The 11826-nt window shown below is 34.5% G+C and overlaps 2 protein-coding genes across 2 annotated transcripts in view; one reads left to right on the plus strand and one right to left on the minus strand.

Moving 5' to 3' along the window:
* The first annotated feature begins 1320 nt into the window (after positions 1 to 1320).
* LOC107747005 (zona pellucida-like domain-containing protein 1) lies at positions 1321 to 7622 on the plus strand. The gene is made up of 12 exons (XM_016561391.1): positions 1321 to 1342; positions 1900 to 2044; positions 2131 to 2234; positions 2542 to 2768; positions 3017 to 3201; positions 3562 to 3634; positions 3766 to 3863; positions 4081 to 4161; positions 5367 to 5538; positions 5669 to 5777; positions 6952 to 6975; positions 7082 to 7622. The coding sequence occupies exons 3-12, from the start codon at positions 2141 to 2143 to the stop codon at positions 7231 to 7233; spliced, it is 1215 nt and encodes a 404-aa protein (XP_016416877.1). The 5' UTR covers positions 1321 to 1342; positions 1900 to 2044; positions 2131 to 2140; the 3' UTR covers positions 7234 to 7622.
* A 2006-nt stretch (positions 7623 to 9628) lies between these two features.
* Positions 9629 to 11826, minus strand: part of LOC107747001 (hypoxia up-regulated protein 1-like) — a 9669-nt gene continuing 7471 nt past the window's right edge. Inside the window, exons 16-20 of the mRNA XM_016561384.1 lie at positions 11730 to 11806; positions 11475 to 11633; positions 10394 to 10584; positions 10175 to 10262; positions 9629 to 9889 (exon numbers count right to left, since the gene is read on the minus strand). Of these exons, the coding sequence (XP_016416870.1) occupies positions 9629 to 9889; positions 10175 to 10262; positions 10394 to 10584; positions 11475 to 11633; positions 11730 to 11806 (776 nt within the window). The remainder of the gene's footprint in view (positions 9890 to 10174; positions 10263 to 10393; positions 10585 to 11474; positions 11634 to 11729; positions 11807 to 11826) is intronic.

The following is an 11826-nucleotide window of genomic DNA, read 5'->3' on the forward strand; positions in this document are numbered from 1 at the left end:
TTTGATCATGACGCCCCTGCAGGCAGAGAGAGAATGCTGAGAATATTCCACATGATCATGTTTTGACATTTGGCCTTGAATAAATGGCGCACATCAAGTAACCAAGTATACACAATGGGTAAATTACTTGAGGAATATAATTACCTGTGCATATCTTCATGATATTATTTTGCAAATGATAATTCCGTGAATCTGAATAGATGACTGAATAGATCCTGCAGATATTGAATATGTATCGCAATACTTTATATATTGCATTAGGGCCCAGGTTGGCTGGTCCAGAAGATTAAAAATGAAACAATGTGACTGAGGAACCAGATAGCCAGACGAACGGTGTCTTAGAAGATCGTGTACTACATAGTCCCTATCTTGTGTAGTTTTAAGAGGGGCTGTCTTTGTTGAAATAACACTCTGACCATGGCAGGCTTTGTCTGAAAGGGTGTGATATCTATTTCTAGAAAACGATGAGGTGACGCTACCTTTTCTCACGAAGACGGCATACCTGAAACCACATACACTAAAAAAAGGATATTGAGAGTGTGTGAGCGCGTATTTTATGAAAAATAATATGAATATTTAGACAGCTAACACCACAGTTATTGTTGGTTTAAGGAAGGTATTATGATGCTCTTCATTACATTCAATTTATAAAATATAATAGTTCAGAGTTCTGAAATTACAAGAGGGGTTATTTAATTTTATTTTATCGTCCTTTTGTGAAAATAAGAAGATTGTGCATATATCCTACAATTATCCTCAATTAATTATTTATTATATTTTTTCTATAATAAAAATTTTATAATTTTATATTCATTTTATCATATAAATTTAAATTGTAAAAAGGCTATTTATTTTTTTCTTTTTCAACAGATGAAGCAATATCGACTATCAGTCTTAAAATATACTATTAGTATGTTAGTGTGACATAATGTGTTATTAGAAAAGACCATGTGTTTCATTAGTGTCCTGTTTTATAACTTGATCACCTTTTGTCTTCAAGTGGACATATTTGTTGCATAATGCTTTGTTATAATAGCACAGTTAAGTGCAGCCTGATACACAGTGATATAATGCATTTATAGAATATAACGTGCAAAAGCCAATTTTGTGCTACATGAGCATCGAGATGCTCCTAGTATTCCAGACATGTTACCTGATACTGAACTTATACTGATCTTCTTAAAGCTCCTCGTGTTCCTCCTCTGGCGTCCCTTACTTCTCATAACCCCTGCTGTGTTTCTGGTGCCCTCCCTCACACCTATAGATAGAAAGGGGCCAGTATAAATAGCTATATCGTCATAAACACAGAGAAAGAGACAACGAAAGAGAGAAGGTGCACAAGGTAATACGTACATCTTTATGATTTAAGTTCTGGTCTGAGTATATTAGTCCTACTAGATGACTCTGATTTATTATATTTTGTTTGTTTATTTGTGTGTGGTTTTCTTTATTTTGAAATTATGTAAATGTGTGTTTATTTACTTATTTGTATTTATCATTTGTGCTTTTTTTAGTTTTACAAATTATTTGTATTTATTATTTATGCTTTATCTTTTTAATTAAAAAAATTGTTTGTATTTGTTATTTGTGTTTTTTATTTTTAATAAAAAATATTTTTTTTTAGATTTTTTTATTTTTACTATCTATCTATCTATCTATCTATCTATCTATCTATCTATCTATCTATCTATCTGTGTGTCTATTTCTATCTATCTATCTATCTATCTGTGTCTGTATTTCTATCTATCTATCTATCTGTCTATCTATCTGTCTGTCTGTCTGTCTGTCTGTGTCTTTCCGTCTGTACGTCATTCTATTGCTTCATCTATCATCACAAAATGAATTGAATTATTTGTAATATAGACTATTTAATATGTATGTTTTTTATGTTTAAAACAGGAGTCAGATGTTCTTTGTTGGTGCTCTCCTTCATCAAAAGCTAAAACTGTGAGGCCAGTGACATCAGGCTCATTTGAATTGGGACATTCAGAGCCTGTTGGTGACACCTGAACACAGAACGGAAAACTTGTTGCGTGATTTGATAGTAAGTAGGTGTTTTTGCTTTTAAAATCTGTTTTTGAGTGAATCGAGGTCAAGGTGATAATGTGATGTGTGGGATTTTCCCTGCAGCCAGAGCATCATGTGGCCAGCCCTCCTAGTGTGTCAGCTCGTCCTGATTCTCCAGTCAGAGGCTCAGAGTCCCTGCCTCACCCACCCAACATTCAGAGACCCGGGTCAGTCAAAGCATACATGTATCCTCTCCTCTTCCTCTTTATACATCCTTAATTCTCTCATCGCTATCTCACCTTTCATTTCCTTTGGAACCACAAAGGAACCCGGGACCACCCAGCAATTTGAGGAGTGTGTTTTCTTAAACATGCAGTATTATTTTAATGATGTGTTCTTCTTTTAGTTATGGTTCCTGTGGTTTTAAATGTCCTAGCAGCATAAAGAGCATCATACATTTCCATACCAAAGATGTGCAAACAATAAACATCATAAGAGGTTACTGTGACAACTGTTATCTTTTTTATTTTACAGACAACTCTGATATCACAGTTGTGTGTGGCACAAACAGGATGGATCTTCAGATTTTGCTGTGCCCCATGTACTTCTATGGATATAATGAATCCATGGTGGCTCTTAATGGTCAGTTCGGCAAACCTGAGTGCAGAGGAACCGCTGACTGGACCGTCAACCCACCTGTAATGAAATTCCAGTTCTACATCACTGAACCATACATATCCATCTGCGCCAATAAGCTGACGGTATGAGACATTTTTCAGTGGATATAATAAAAATAATAATTGCTATAATAATAATACAATTATATATATAATCTATCTATATATAAATAAATATTTATTTGTTTGTTTTGTTTTGTTTTGAATTTTTCTGACCTGTAAAGAACTTTGAGTTGCATTCTATTATTTTGCGGTCTTATAATATACTTCTATTATATATAATTAGTCAATCCCAGCTGTCACTGTTCAACTACAGTAATTCATCTCAACAGATCACTGAGGAGATTGGATCTGGGCTGTTCTCCGACTTCTCTAGCGTGCAGTCTGTGAACATCTCTGGGGTGGTCAATACTCAGGACCCGAATGCTGGAACCATCACCTACCGGCAGGAGATGAAATACCTCTTTTCCTGTAGATACCCACTGCAGTACTTGGTCAACAACACGGAGATGAGTGTGTGAGTGGAGTGAACATGTACAGTGAGGTCTAACGGTCTGAGACCACACTGAAAATTCAAGATTCAAAGTTTTAAGAAAAAAATAAAATTTAAGATATGTTATGCCATAAAATGAAGAAATGTTAACACTATTTTTAGGCCACTAATCAAATAAGCATATTTGTAATCATGTGAATGTTGTACAAAATATCACATTTTATGAATTTGTAATGAAAAATATATTAGAAAAATGAAAAATAAACAGTTTTTTCAGTGATCTCAGACTTTTGGTTTTCACTGTATGTCTTATCCTGGAATGTGTTCATTCTAAATGATTTAATGAGTTAAGTCATTTACACACAAACCACTGTTGTTCTGCAGATCTGGAGTGAGTCTGGCAATTAAGGACAATAATGGTAGTTTCATCAGCACTCTAAGCATGGTTCTTTTTGAGGTATTTTATGTTGCTTTGGCTTAGTTTAGCAATGACCTTTAGCATAACACTTTATTGACTATAACATTCAAGAGTTATTGGAACTGGCCAGTTGCATGTGTTCATAACTGTCTTTCTGCACCGACTCAAAGGACAACACATATACAACTCGTCTCTTCATACCTCCATCGGGTCTCATGCTGAAGACCAGGGTTTTTGTGGAAGTCCGAGCCACTAATCTCACAGAGAGGTACTTTGCTCAGTTTGAGATTATTATCAATTATGTTATCCATCATGAGGTGGCCTATGAAATATGGATGCCACCGACAAAAATTATGAATTTTAGTGACATTCATTCTGATGTAATCCAGAATGAAAACCTTTTATGTAAATTATTATTATTATATTAAATATTTTTGAAGTTGATAGATCACTTTTTAAATATATATATATTTTCCCCCATAAAGGTTCAATGTTCTGTTGGATCGATGCTATACAACCACTAGTCCTTACCCAGGAAACAGCACATCATTCAACCTGTTTGTCGGGTAAGACTTAAATCTTTGTTACAGTTACACATTTTAAATAATGTTCAGCAATCTAAATTAACACTATATTAAGTGAATAAGGCTTGGGAATGCATTAAATAAATATGAAATGACATGAATTTGTGCATTTAAAAACTCTGTGAATGATATGTAATAAAAATGCAATAAATTTGTATTGAAACAATAATGACTTTAGTCTGATGATAAGTACTCTATAATAGAGTTGCAAGTACTTCCTTTTTGGGTAACACTATTTTACAGTGTCCTTGTTACACGTTACATGTACATACTAATATAATAATTCAATTCAATTCAAGTTTATTTGTATAGCGCTTTTCACAATACAAATCGTTGCAAAGCAACTTTACAGCAAATTAAGTTTCTACAATATTTAGTAGTAGCTTATCAGTGGTGACTGTCAGTTAATGTACATATGGCAGAAATGTACAGAAAAATAAATTAAAGATGTAATCTTATTTTCACATAGCTATGAGAAGCGTTATACATGGACGCGCGTGCAGTTGCCGTACTGTATTAAAGCTTTAATCAGGATAAAACCATATATTAAAAGCTAACATAAGCAGTAGCATTTACAAATAACAGCATATCTAAAAGTACGAGACAACAACAAACAAAAAAACACCTAGGGCCACCAGTTGCCCATTCCTGATCTAAACCATCTTAAAGCCTGCCCTTGAATACCTGTATAGTTTTGTAATCGATCTACGAGTATGTCATGATCTATACTATAGTGTCGAACGCAGCACTAAGATCAAGTAAAACTAGCAGTGAGATGCAGCCTTGGTCTGACGCAAGAAGCAAGTCATTTGTAATTTTAACAAGTGCAGTTTCTGTGCTATGGTGGGGCCTGAAACCTGAAAAATTCTTCATAGAGATAATTTTTTTGCAAGAAGGAGCACAATTGAGCAGACACAACTTTTTCTAAAATTTTAGACATAAACGGAAGCATATGCATAATTATATGCAAGTAAACCTAAACCTAACCCTAACCATATAGTAAATACATGTAGTTAATTAATATTATTCAGTACTTACACTGTATAATTAATGTATAATTACACTGTAACAAGGACACCTTAAAATAAAGAGTAACCAATTTTGTAATTTGATTATGTAATACAGTACAGATTACATATAATCTTTTACTACCCAGCACTGATTATATCATCCTCTGTCATTCTCAGATGCAACCTTGATCTACAAACCATAATGGGTGTGAATGGAGAACAGCAGTTGGCGCGCTTCTCGTTCGAGACTTTTCGCTTTGTGGAGCACAGAAACAGGACGGTGTCGACCTTTTATCTGCACTGCACCACCAGGCTCTGCGAGAGCTCTTTCTGTAGATCCTTACGGCAGGTATGAACACAACCCTATGACAACATGTACCATTGCTAGCAAAAACCTTAATATGTAATTCACAAGAGGGCCTCATAAACCATCATCTAACTGAAGTGCATTTAAATGTGTCTTATGATACATGCATCAGGACTGCACAAATTCCGGAAGGAAGCGGAGGGCCGTCCAGTCAGCTCAGGGAACCTCAGTGAGTGACGTTGCCACGGTGAGCTCTGGGGCAATCATCACCAAAGTGGATGGTAAGAACAGTTAACTGTTTGAGAGATATCGTTCAAAATATGCATGAAACAGGGTTTATGCAGGTCTTAAAAAAAACTTAATTCACCCTTCCACAAAAGACCTAAAAAGTTCTTAACAGCAGAAAGTCTTAATTTTATAAAAGTCATGGTATTAAATGTTGCATGCACTGCAAAAAAATTGACTTCCTCAGTATTTTTGTTGTTGTTTTCCAATACAAAAATCTAAACATCTAAACACATCAAGATTCATTTACTTGAGATGCAAAATGAACACATGAAGTCTTGTTTTCTGAGAAAATTAACAAAAGTTTATGCTTAAAACAAGAACAAATATTGAATCAAATTAATCAAAATATGCATGAAACAGGGTTTATGCAGGTCTTAAAAAACATAATTCACCCTTCCACAAAAGGCCTAAAAAGTTCTTAACAGCAGAAAGTCTTAATTTTATAAAAGTCATGGTATTAAATGTTGCATGCACTGCAAAAAAATTGACTTCCTCAGTATTTTTGTTGTTGTTTTCCAATACAAAAATCTAAACATCTAAACACATCAAGATTCATTTACTTGAGATGCAAAATGAACACATGAAGTCTTGTTTTCTGAGAAAATTAACAAAAGTTTATGCTTAAAACAAGAACAAATATTGAATCAAATTAAAACATTGTATGTTTTAATTCATTTTCTCATAAAACAAGACTGCTTATGTTATGTAATTTTGCTTCTCAGGTAAATCATTTTTAAACATTTGCACTGGAAAAAAAAGGTTTTGCAGTGTGATCATAAGGTACAGTAATTTATGTCCATATTCTAGTGGCAAAAATATTCAAACAAATTATTTTTTTGTAAATTTAATTAATGTTGAAAGTTTTATTTACGATGTGTCTGAAGCATTGCTAAAGCAATACATTTACATTAGAGACCACATGGACCTATTTTGTTAATTTATTTTTATTATTTAAAATGTATTTATTTTTGCTTAGTTTTAAAAAGGCCTTAAATAAAGGCCTTCATAAAACCAGCAGAACCCCTGATGAGTAAAGTTGACTGAGGAGTTAAAGATGTTCTACTGTCATTTGGATGCCTTTTATTTTTTTATGTATTTTAACTTTTATTATAATGACATGTTTGAACTCATCATTTGAATTTTCTTTTATTTTTATAATCCTTATAGAACCATTTGGACCTGTTGCTACAGGTATGCACTTGTTTTCTCTCCTTTAAATTTGAATTAGAGATCTCCTAAACCTTTTGTCAGCTGTGTGCTTTTTTAATGTGTCAATTTGGTGTGCCTGTTTGTGCAGTGTCTAAGGATCTGAAGCAGGACAAGGCAGTGGTGGGCATCTCTGTGGCAGCGGGGGTATTCGGAGGCCTGTGTGTCATCATGCTGGCTGTGCTCATCTACAAGATCCGCAAGGACAAGTTCAATGCAGACAAATCAAACCTTTTCCATTGACAGCTCTCAGAGATCCCAGTCTTCTCAACTGAGATGCTCATCATCGTGAAATCTGTTCTCAAAGACACTGTAAAAAGGGCTTCTGCGTCTAGTCCTGTAGTTTGGTTGAGCTCAAGGTTTAGAGGACAGGAATGTGATGACGAGTAGCTGATGCCATGAGGAAGAACAAAATGTCATGAAACCACTATTATAAATAGATATGTGCCTTACAGTAAAACAGTCTACTGAATGGATTAGTCATACTTTTTTGCATGCCAGTGTTCATTATGATTTTAACTATACTCCATTTATATATATCTGCATTTTTGGGTTTTCTGTAAGAGGGCATTCTTGTAAAAAAAGATTTTTGTTAATGTTATGAATAATTAAAGCAACCCAGGATATATTAATTTATGGTATTAAACACTAGCCTTCATCTACTCAGATTTTTGCTTTTAAAAAAATTATAAGAATCTAGAAATGACCCATGTGTGGCTTTTCTTTCACTTAATTTATTAAGAAAATACATTTATATAATTAAATTATATTAAATACAGAAAAAAACACCGCTAACCAGCATTATAAGGTTAGTTTATCAGTAACAGTTTAAAAAAAAAAAAAAAGAGACTTTATTAACAGTTTAGAAACAATCTTCTCCCTTTTCCACATTTTTCTCTCCACACAGACTTGCACATGAAAACATGTAAAAGGCAAAACCAGTGAAGATGTGAAAGCAAACAAAAATATATCCATAATACACTTTTCAGTTGAGTGAAATTCCTTTGATGCCAGTGCAGCATACTAATCATACTGAAGTCCATAAATACATGAGATGTTTGGCATAGAAGATGCTCACAGGTACAAACGGCTGCTTTGGGAATCATGGAAAAAGTTGAACCAACAAGATGTGACAAACTGCTAAGCAACAATTCAGCAGGAACTTCACATTTCCTCAATACACATTTCTGGACGCAAAGCAAAGGTGTCTTGGAGTCAGAGGACATGACATATACGACCATTTCAAGATAATCTGCATTTACACAAAGGACAGTGTGTTTACTTTGGTCAAGCATGCCATTTTTGATTTCCTTGTGACTCAAACAAACAGGGGTCATGTTTCTGAGAGGGAGAAGATAATTAATTCATGGATTAAGAAGTGAAATTAAACAACTGTGGACTGTGCACACAGCTTGGAGTTGGGATTGGTATTTTCTTTTGGCTCAGGGTCACTGAACTAGAACAACTGAAATAAACACCATCATTGTCAAGCTGTTCCAATTTGCTGAGGGGGCCGGACATTTTTTTTTTTTGAACCACTTAACAGAGTCAATAAATAACAAATAAACCTTTAAGAATTCCAGATGTTATAATTCATCTCCTTTATGGTTTTCTGATTTACTGCTGTCTGTTGATTCTGCAAAAAAGAAACATTACATGCATTTATATTAAGCAATTAAATCTATAGATTCTGATATTTTAGGTCAAAGAGCTCATGTTAAAATTAATTTGATGTTAGATTGATTAGTGGATTGTGAATTACCTGTATCTGTATTTTCTGCTGGATTTAGTTCAAGTATGGGTTCTTCATCTTTTTTTTCAGCAGTTGGCGGCTCCTCTGCCGGCTTCACCTCTTCAGCTAAAAGCACAATTCATATACCAAATTCACTCCATATTAACAGGAAAAGTAACTAAATGAAGAGTTGCAAAATCTATATTAGTGGATTTGCTAAAATAAAATAATCAGTCTCACCATCATCGCTCTTGGGAGTAATAATCTTCTCTGCATCTTCTGTGCTGTTAGCTTTGCTGTTCTCTGTGGAGGTGGTGTTCTTGTCTTTAGCCTTATCTTTAGGCTTTGGTTTGGCAAACTTTGCTTTGTTCAGCAGGTAGTTGACCTCCCTGTCCAAGAGGGAACGCTTAGCGTCAATATCCTTAGAAAGCACTGCATTGCCCTCAAGATTACCAAGACAAAAAAAAATAAAAAAAGTTTCAAAAATACTTCTTTTATAAAAAAAATAAAATAAAAAAAATTCCTTCGATTATTTATGTTAAATTTAAATAAAGACAATAAAATTAATAAATGTATTCATTTTGATAAATTTTTATAAAAAAAAAGTTAATTCAATTTTCAAATTTTAAATCTATTTTTAAACTGTTATTTAAAAATAAATTTATTAAATACATAAAAAGTAATACATGCAATAAAATAAATATGTACAATATTAAATGAATAAATAAATGTATAAAATATTTAAGTATATTAATTTTTTATAAATGTATTAATACAATTAATTTCATTAATATATAAATTAAATTTAAACAATTTTTAAATACATATTTTTACATCAATTTAAAAAAAAAGGAAAGAAAGAACGAAAGAAAATGGATGGATTGAAGTAATCGATGCAGCTCTTGCTCACTTGAGGAAGATGGTGGAGTGGTTAAGCATGCTGTCGAGAGCTGCCAGACTGTCGGGCCATTTCTTCCTCTCCTCCACTCTGAAGAACATGGCTTTACAAAGCTTTTTCAGTTCCGACAGCTTTTCCTTCAGCTCCTTAGTGCCAGCGGCGTACCCCTCCTCATCCATCCAGTTAGAAGCCTCGCTCAGCTTGCCTGTGATCTGCTCCTTCTCCTCCTCAGTCACGACAGCCAGATACTCATCCTGATACAGCTTATCCTAGACAGAGAAAGGAAAAATTAACTAGATTTGTTGTCAATTCAAAAGAAGAGTCGACCTAAAAAGGGAAGAAAAAAAATCTATTTTGAGGTGATAATAGCTGTAATAACTGTCGTCCAAAATCCTCCATCATAATACAGCCTTAAGCCCACTATAGATTTCACCTAATGCTCTGCAAATGAAGCTTTTTAGGCCTGGACAAAGACAGTTCCGTCACCATCACGCCACTGGATCTATGAGTCACTGCTCAAACACTGGGAAGGGCTGCAGAGAGCTTCATTATACCTGCGTCTCAAAGATAAAAGCCTCCAGGCTGTTCAGGGTCTTTTCTCTCTCCTGCTTCTCCAGATCGCGGTCAGTGAGGTCCTGCAGCCTGATATGAGGGAGGAACACATGGGAATTCTTTAGAGAATCTTCAGTTACTACAGAGTGTCTGTCCCATTTCTCACTCTCAGTTAATTCATTCTCCACGTTAATTAATTCTGAGAAGCAAGAGACACTTACTTCTTTTTGGACACCTCTATGTCCTCTGTGCTGGGATCGAGAACATCATTCACCTCAAGCTCCACTGTGATGTCTTCTGATATTTTGCTCTTTTTTTGTGGTTTGGGTTTCTTGTCCTCCTCTTTCTCCTCTGCTTTCTCACCGTCTGATTTCTCTTCAGGCTTTTCGGCTTTCTCGGCGTCTGTCTCTCCCTGTGTGACGGAGGTGAGAGTTCACTTCTAAACAGATTCCAAAACTAAATCAAATGGAGTAACTCGCCAGTGGCTGGTAACTTCATATGAAACTGCAATATAATACATGGCTTAAATTGAAATTTAAGAATTATAGTCTGACCCTTGCTGACGTAAGTGATGCGAGTAATTCAAATGGTCACGTTTTTGTGACAGGTCCAACTTTACATAGGGGCAGAGGCTTGAATATAACGCAGTTTATCACTAGAGGGTTCCCACACTTTGACTACTGAGAGTCCGTGATTGACTGTATAAGGATTTTTTGAAAATCATTAAAAAAAATCAAAATCAAAAAAAGTTTAAAAATCATTGGTTGTGCACCGGTTTTGGCAAAATAATATTATATTATATTATATATTTTTTTTTATATAGAAATTGTCATGACTTTCACACTTTCAAAATTCCCTGATATCCCTGATAAGGTAAAAAACAACAACACTACTCTAACTGGCATTAAAATATATTTCCAAATTAAAATAATTGTTATAATAATAAATAAATAATGCAATATTCTGTTTCAATGGCCAGTAAAAAATAACTATTTCTAATAAAGTATAATTTGTATTATATTGATTATATTATGTCTTACATTAAAATAATTATCAGCTAAAAAAAAAAAAATGTACATCTGTATTGGGTCAACTAGAGAAAAGAATCTACAAGAAACTCTAGTCAGGTGCTTCAGTTGGTGTTTGGCACTGCATGTTGTATAATAAAACATGAGGGGAAGTCACAAATCTCTCCTGAGAATAACAGGGCGGAACTAGTGAACTTGAGTCTCATGAAAGCCTAGAGGTTCCATAATCACTCTGCACCTCTCCAGAAATGTGATGAACTGTGAATAATCTCACCTGAGTTTCCGCTTGATCTTCTTTGTTGTCTTTCTGCTCCTCCGCCTGAGGCTCTCCCTCTTTTCCCTCCTCCGTCTCGGGTTTCTCCTGGGCAGACTCTTCCTGTTTCTCTGACCGTTCCTGATCTTTCTCAGCCTCTGGACTCACTTCTTCTTCATCCTGAACCATTATAGAAAAACAAAATGTCAAGATTAATTTGATAAAATTACATTTAAATGTCTGTCAGAGTCGTTAAGAATCATTAAGCAGATTTACCGTAACCGGTTCAGTCACATTTGCAGTTGGCTCTGAGCTGCCACCCCCAAACAAGCTGGAAATGGTGTTTCCAAGCTCTGGGTTAAAAAAAAAAAAA

The sequence above is a fragment of the Sinocyclocheilus rhinocerous genome, unplaced genomic scaffold (assembly GCF_001515625.1).
Source record: "Sinocyclocheilus rhinocerous isolate Xijiao unplaced genomic scaffold, SAMN03320098_v1.1 scaffold708, whole genome shotgun sequence".
NCBI lineage: Eukaryota > Metazoa > Chordata > Actinopteri > Cypriniformes > Cyprinidae > Sinocyclocheilus > Sinocyclocheilus rhinocerous.

Bases quoted from the DNA above. Each gene is read 5' to 3' on its own strand.
- LOC107747005 (XM_016561391.1), top strand. From the start codon at position 2,141: ATGTGGCCAGCCCTCCTAGTGTGTCAGCTCGTCCTGATTCTCCAGTCA. The intron at 2,769-3,016 runs GTATGAGACATT...TCATCTCAACAG, and splicing joins TCTGCGCCAATAAGCTGACG to ATCACTGAGGAGATTGGATC. The intron at 5,778-6,951 runs GTAAGAACAGTT...TAATCCTTATAG, and splicing joins AATCATCACCAAAGTGGATG to AACCATTTGGACCTGTTGCT.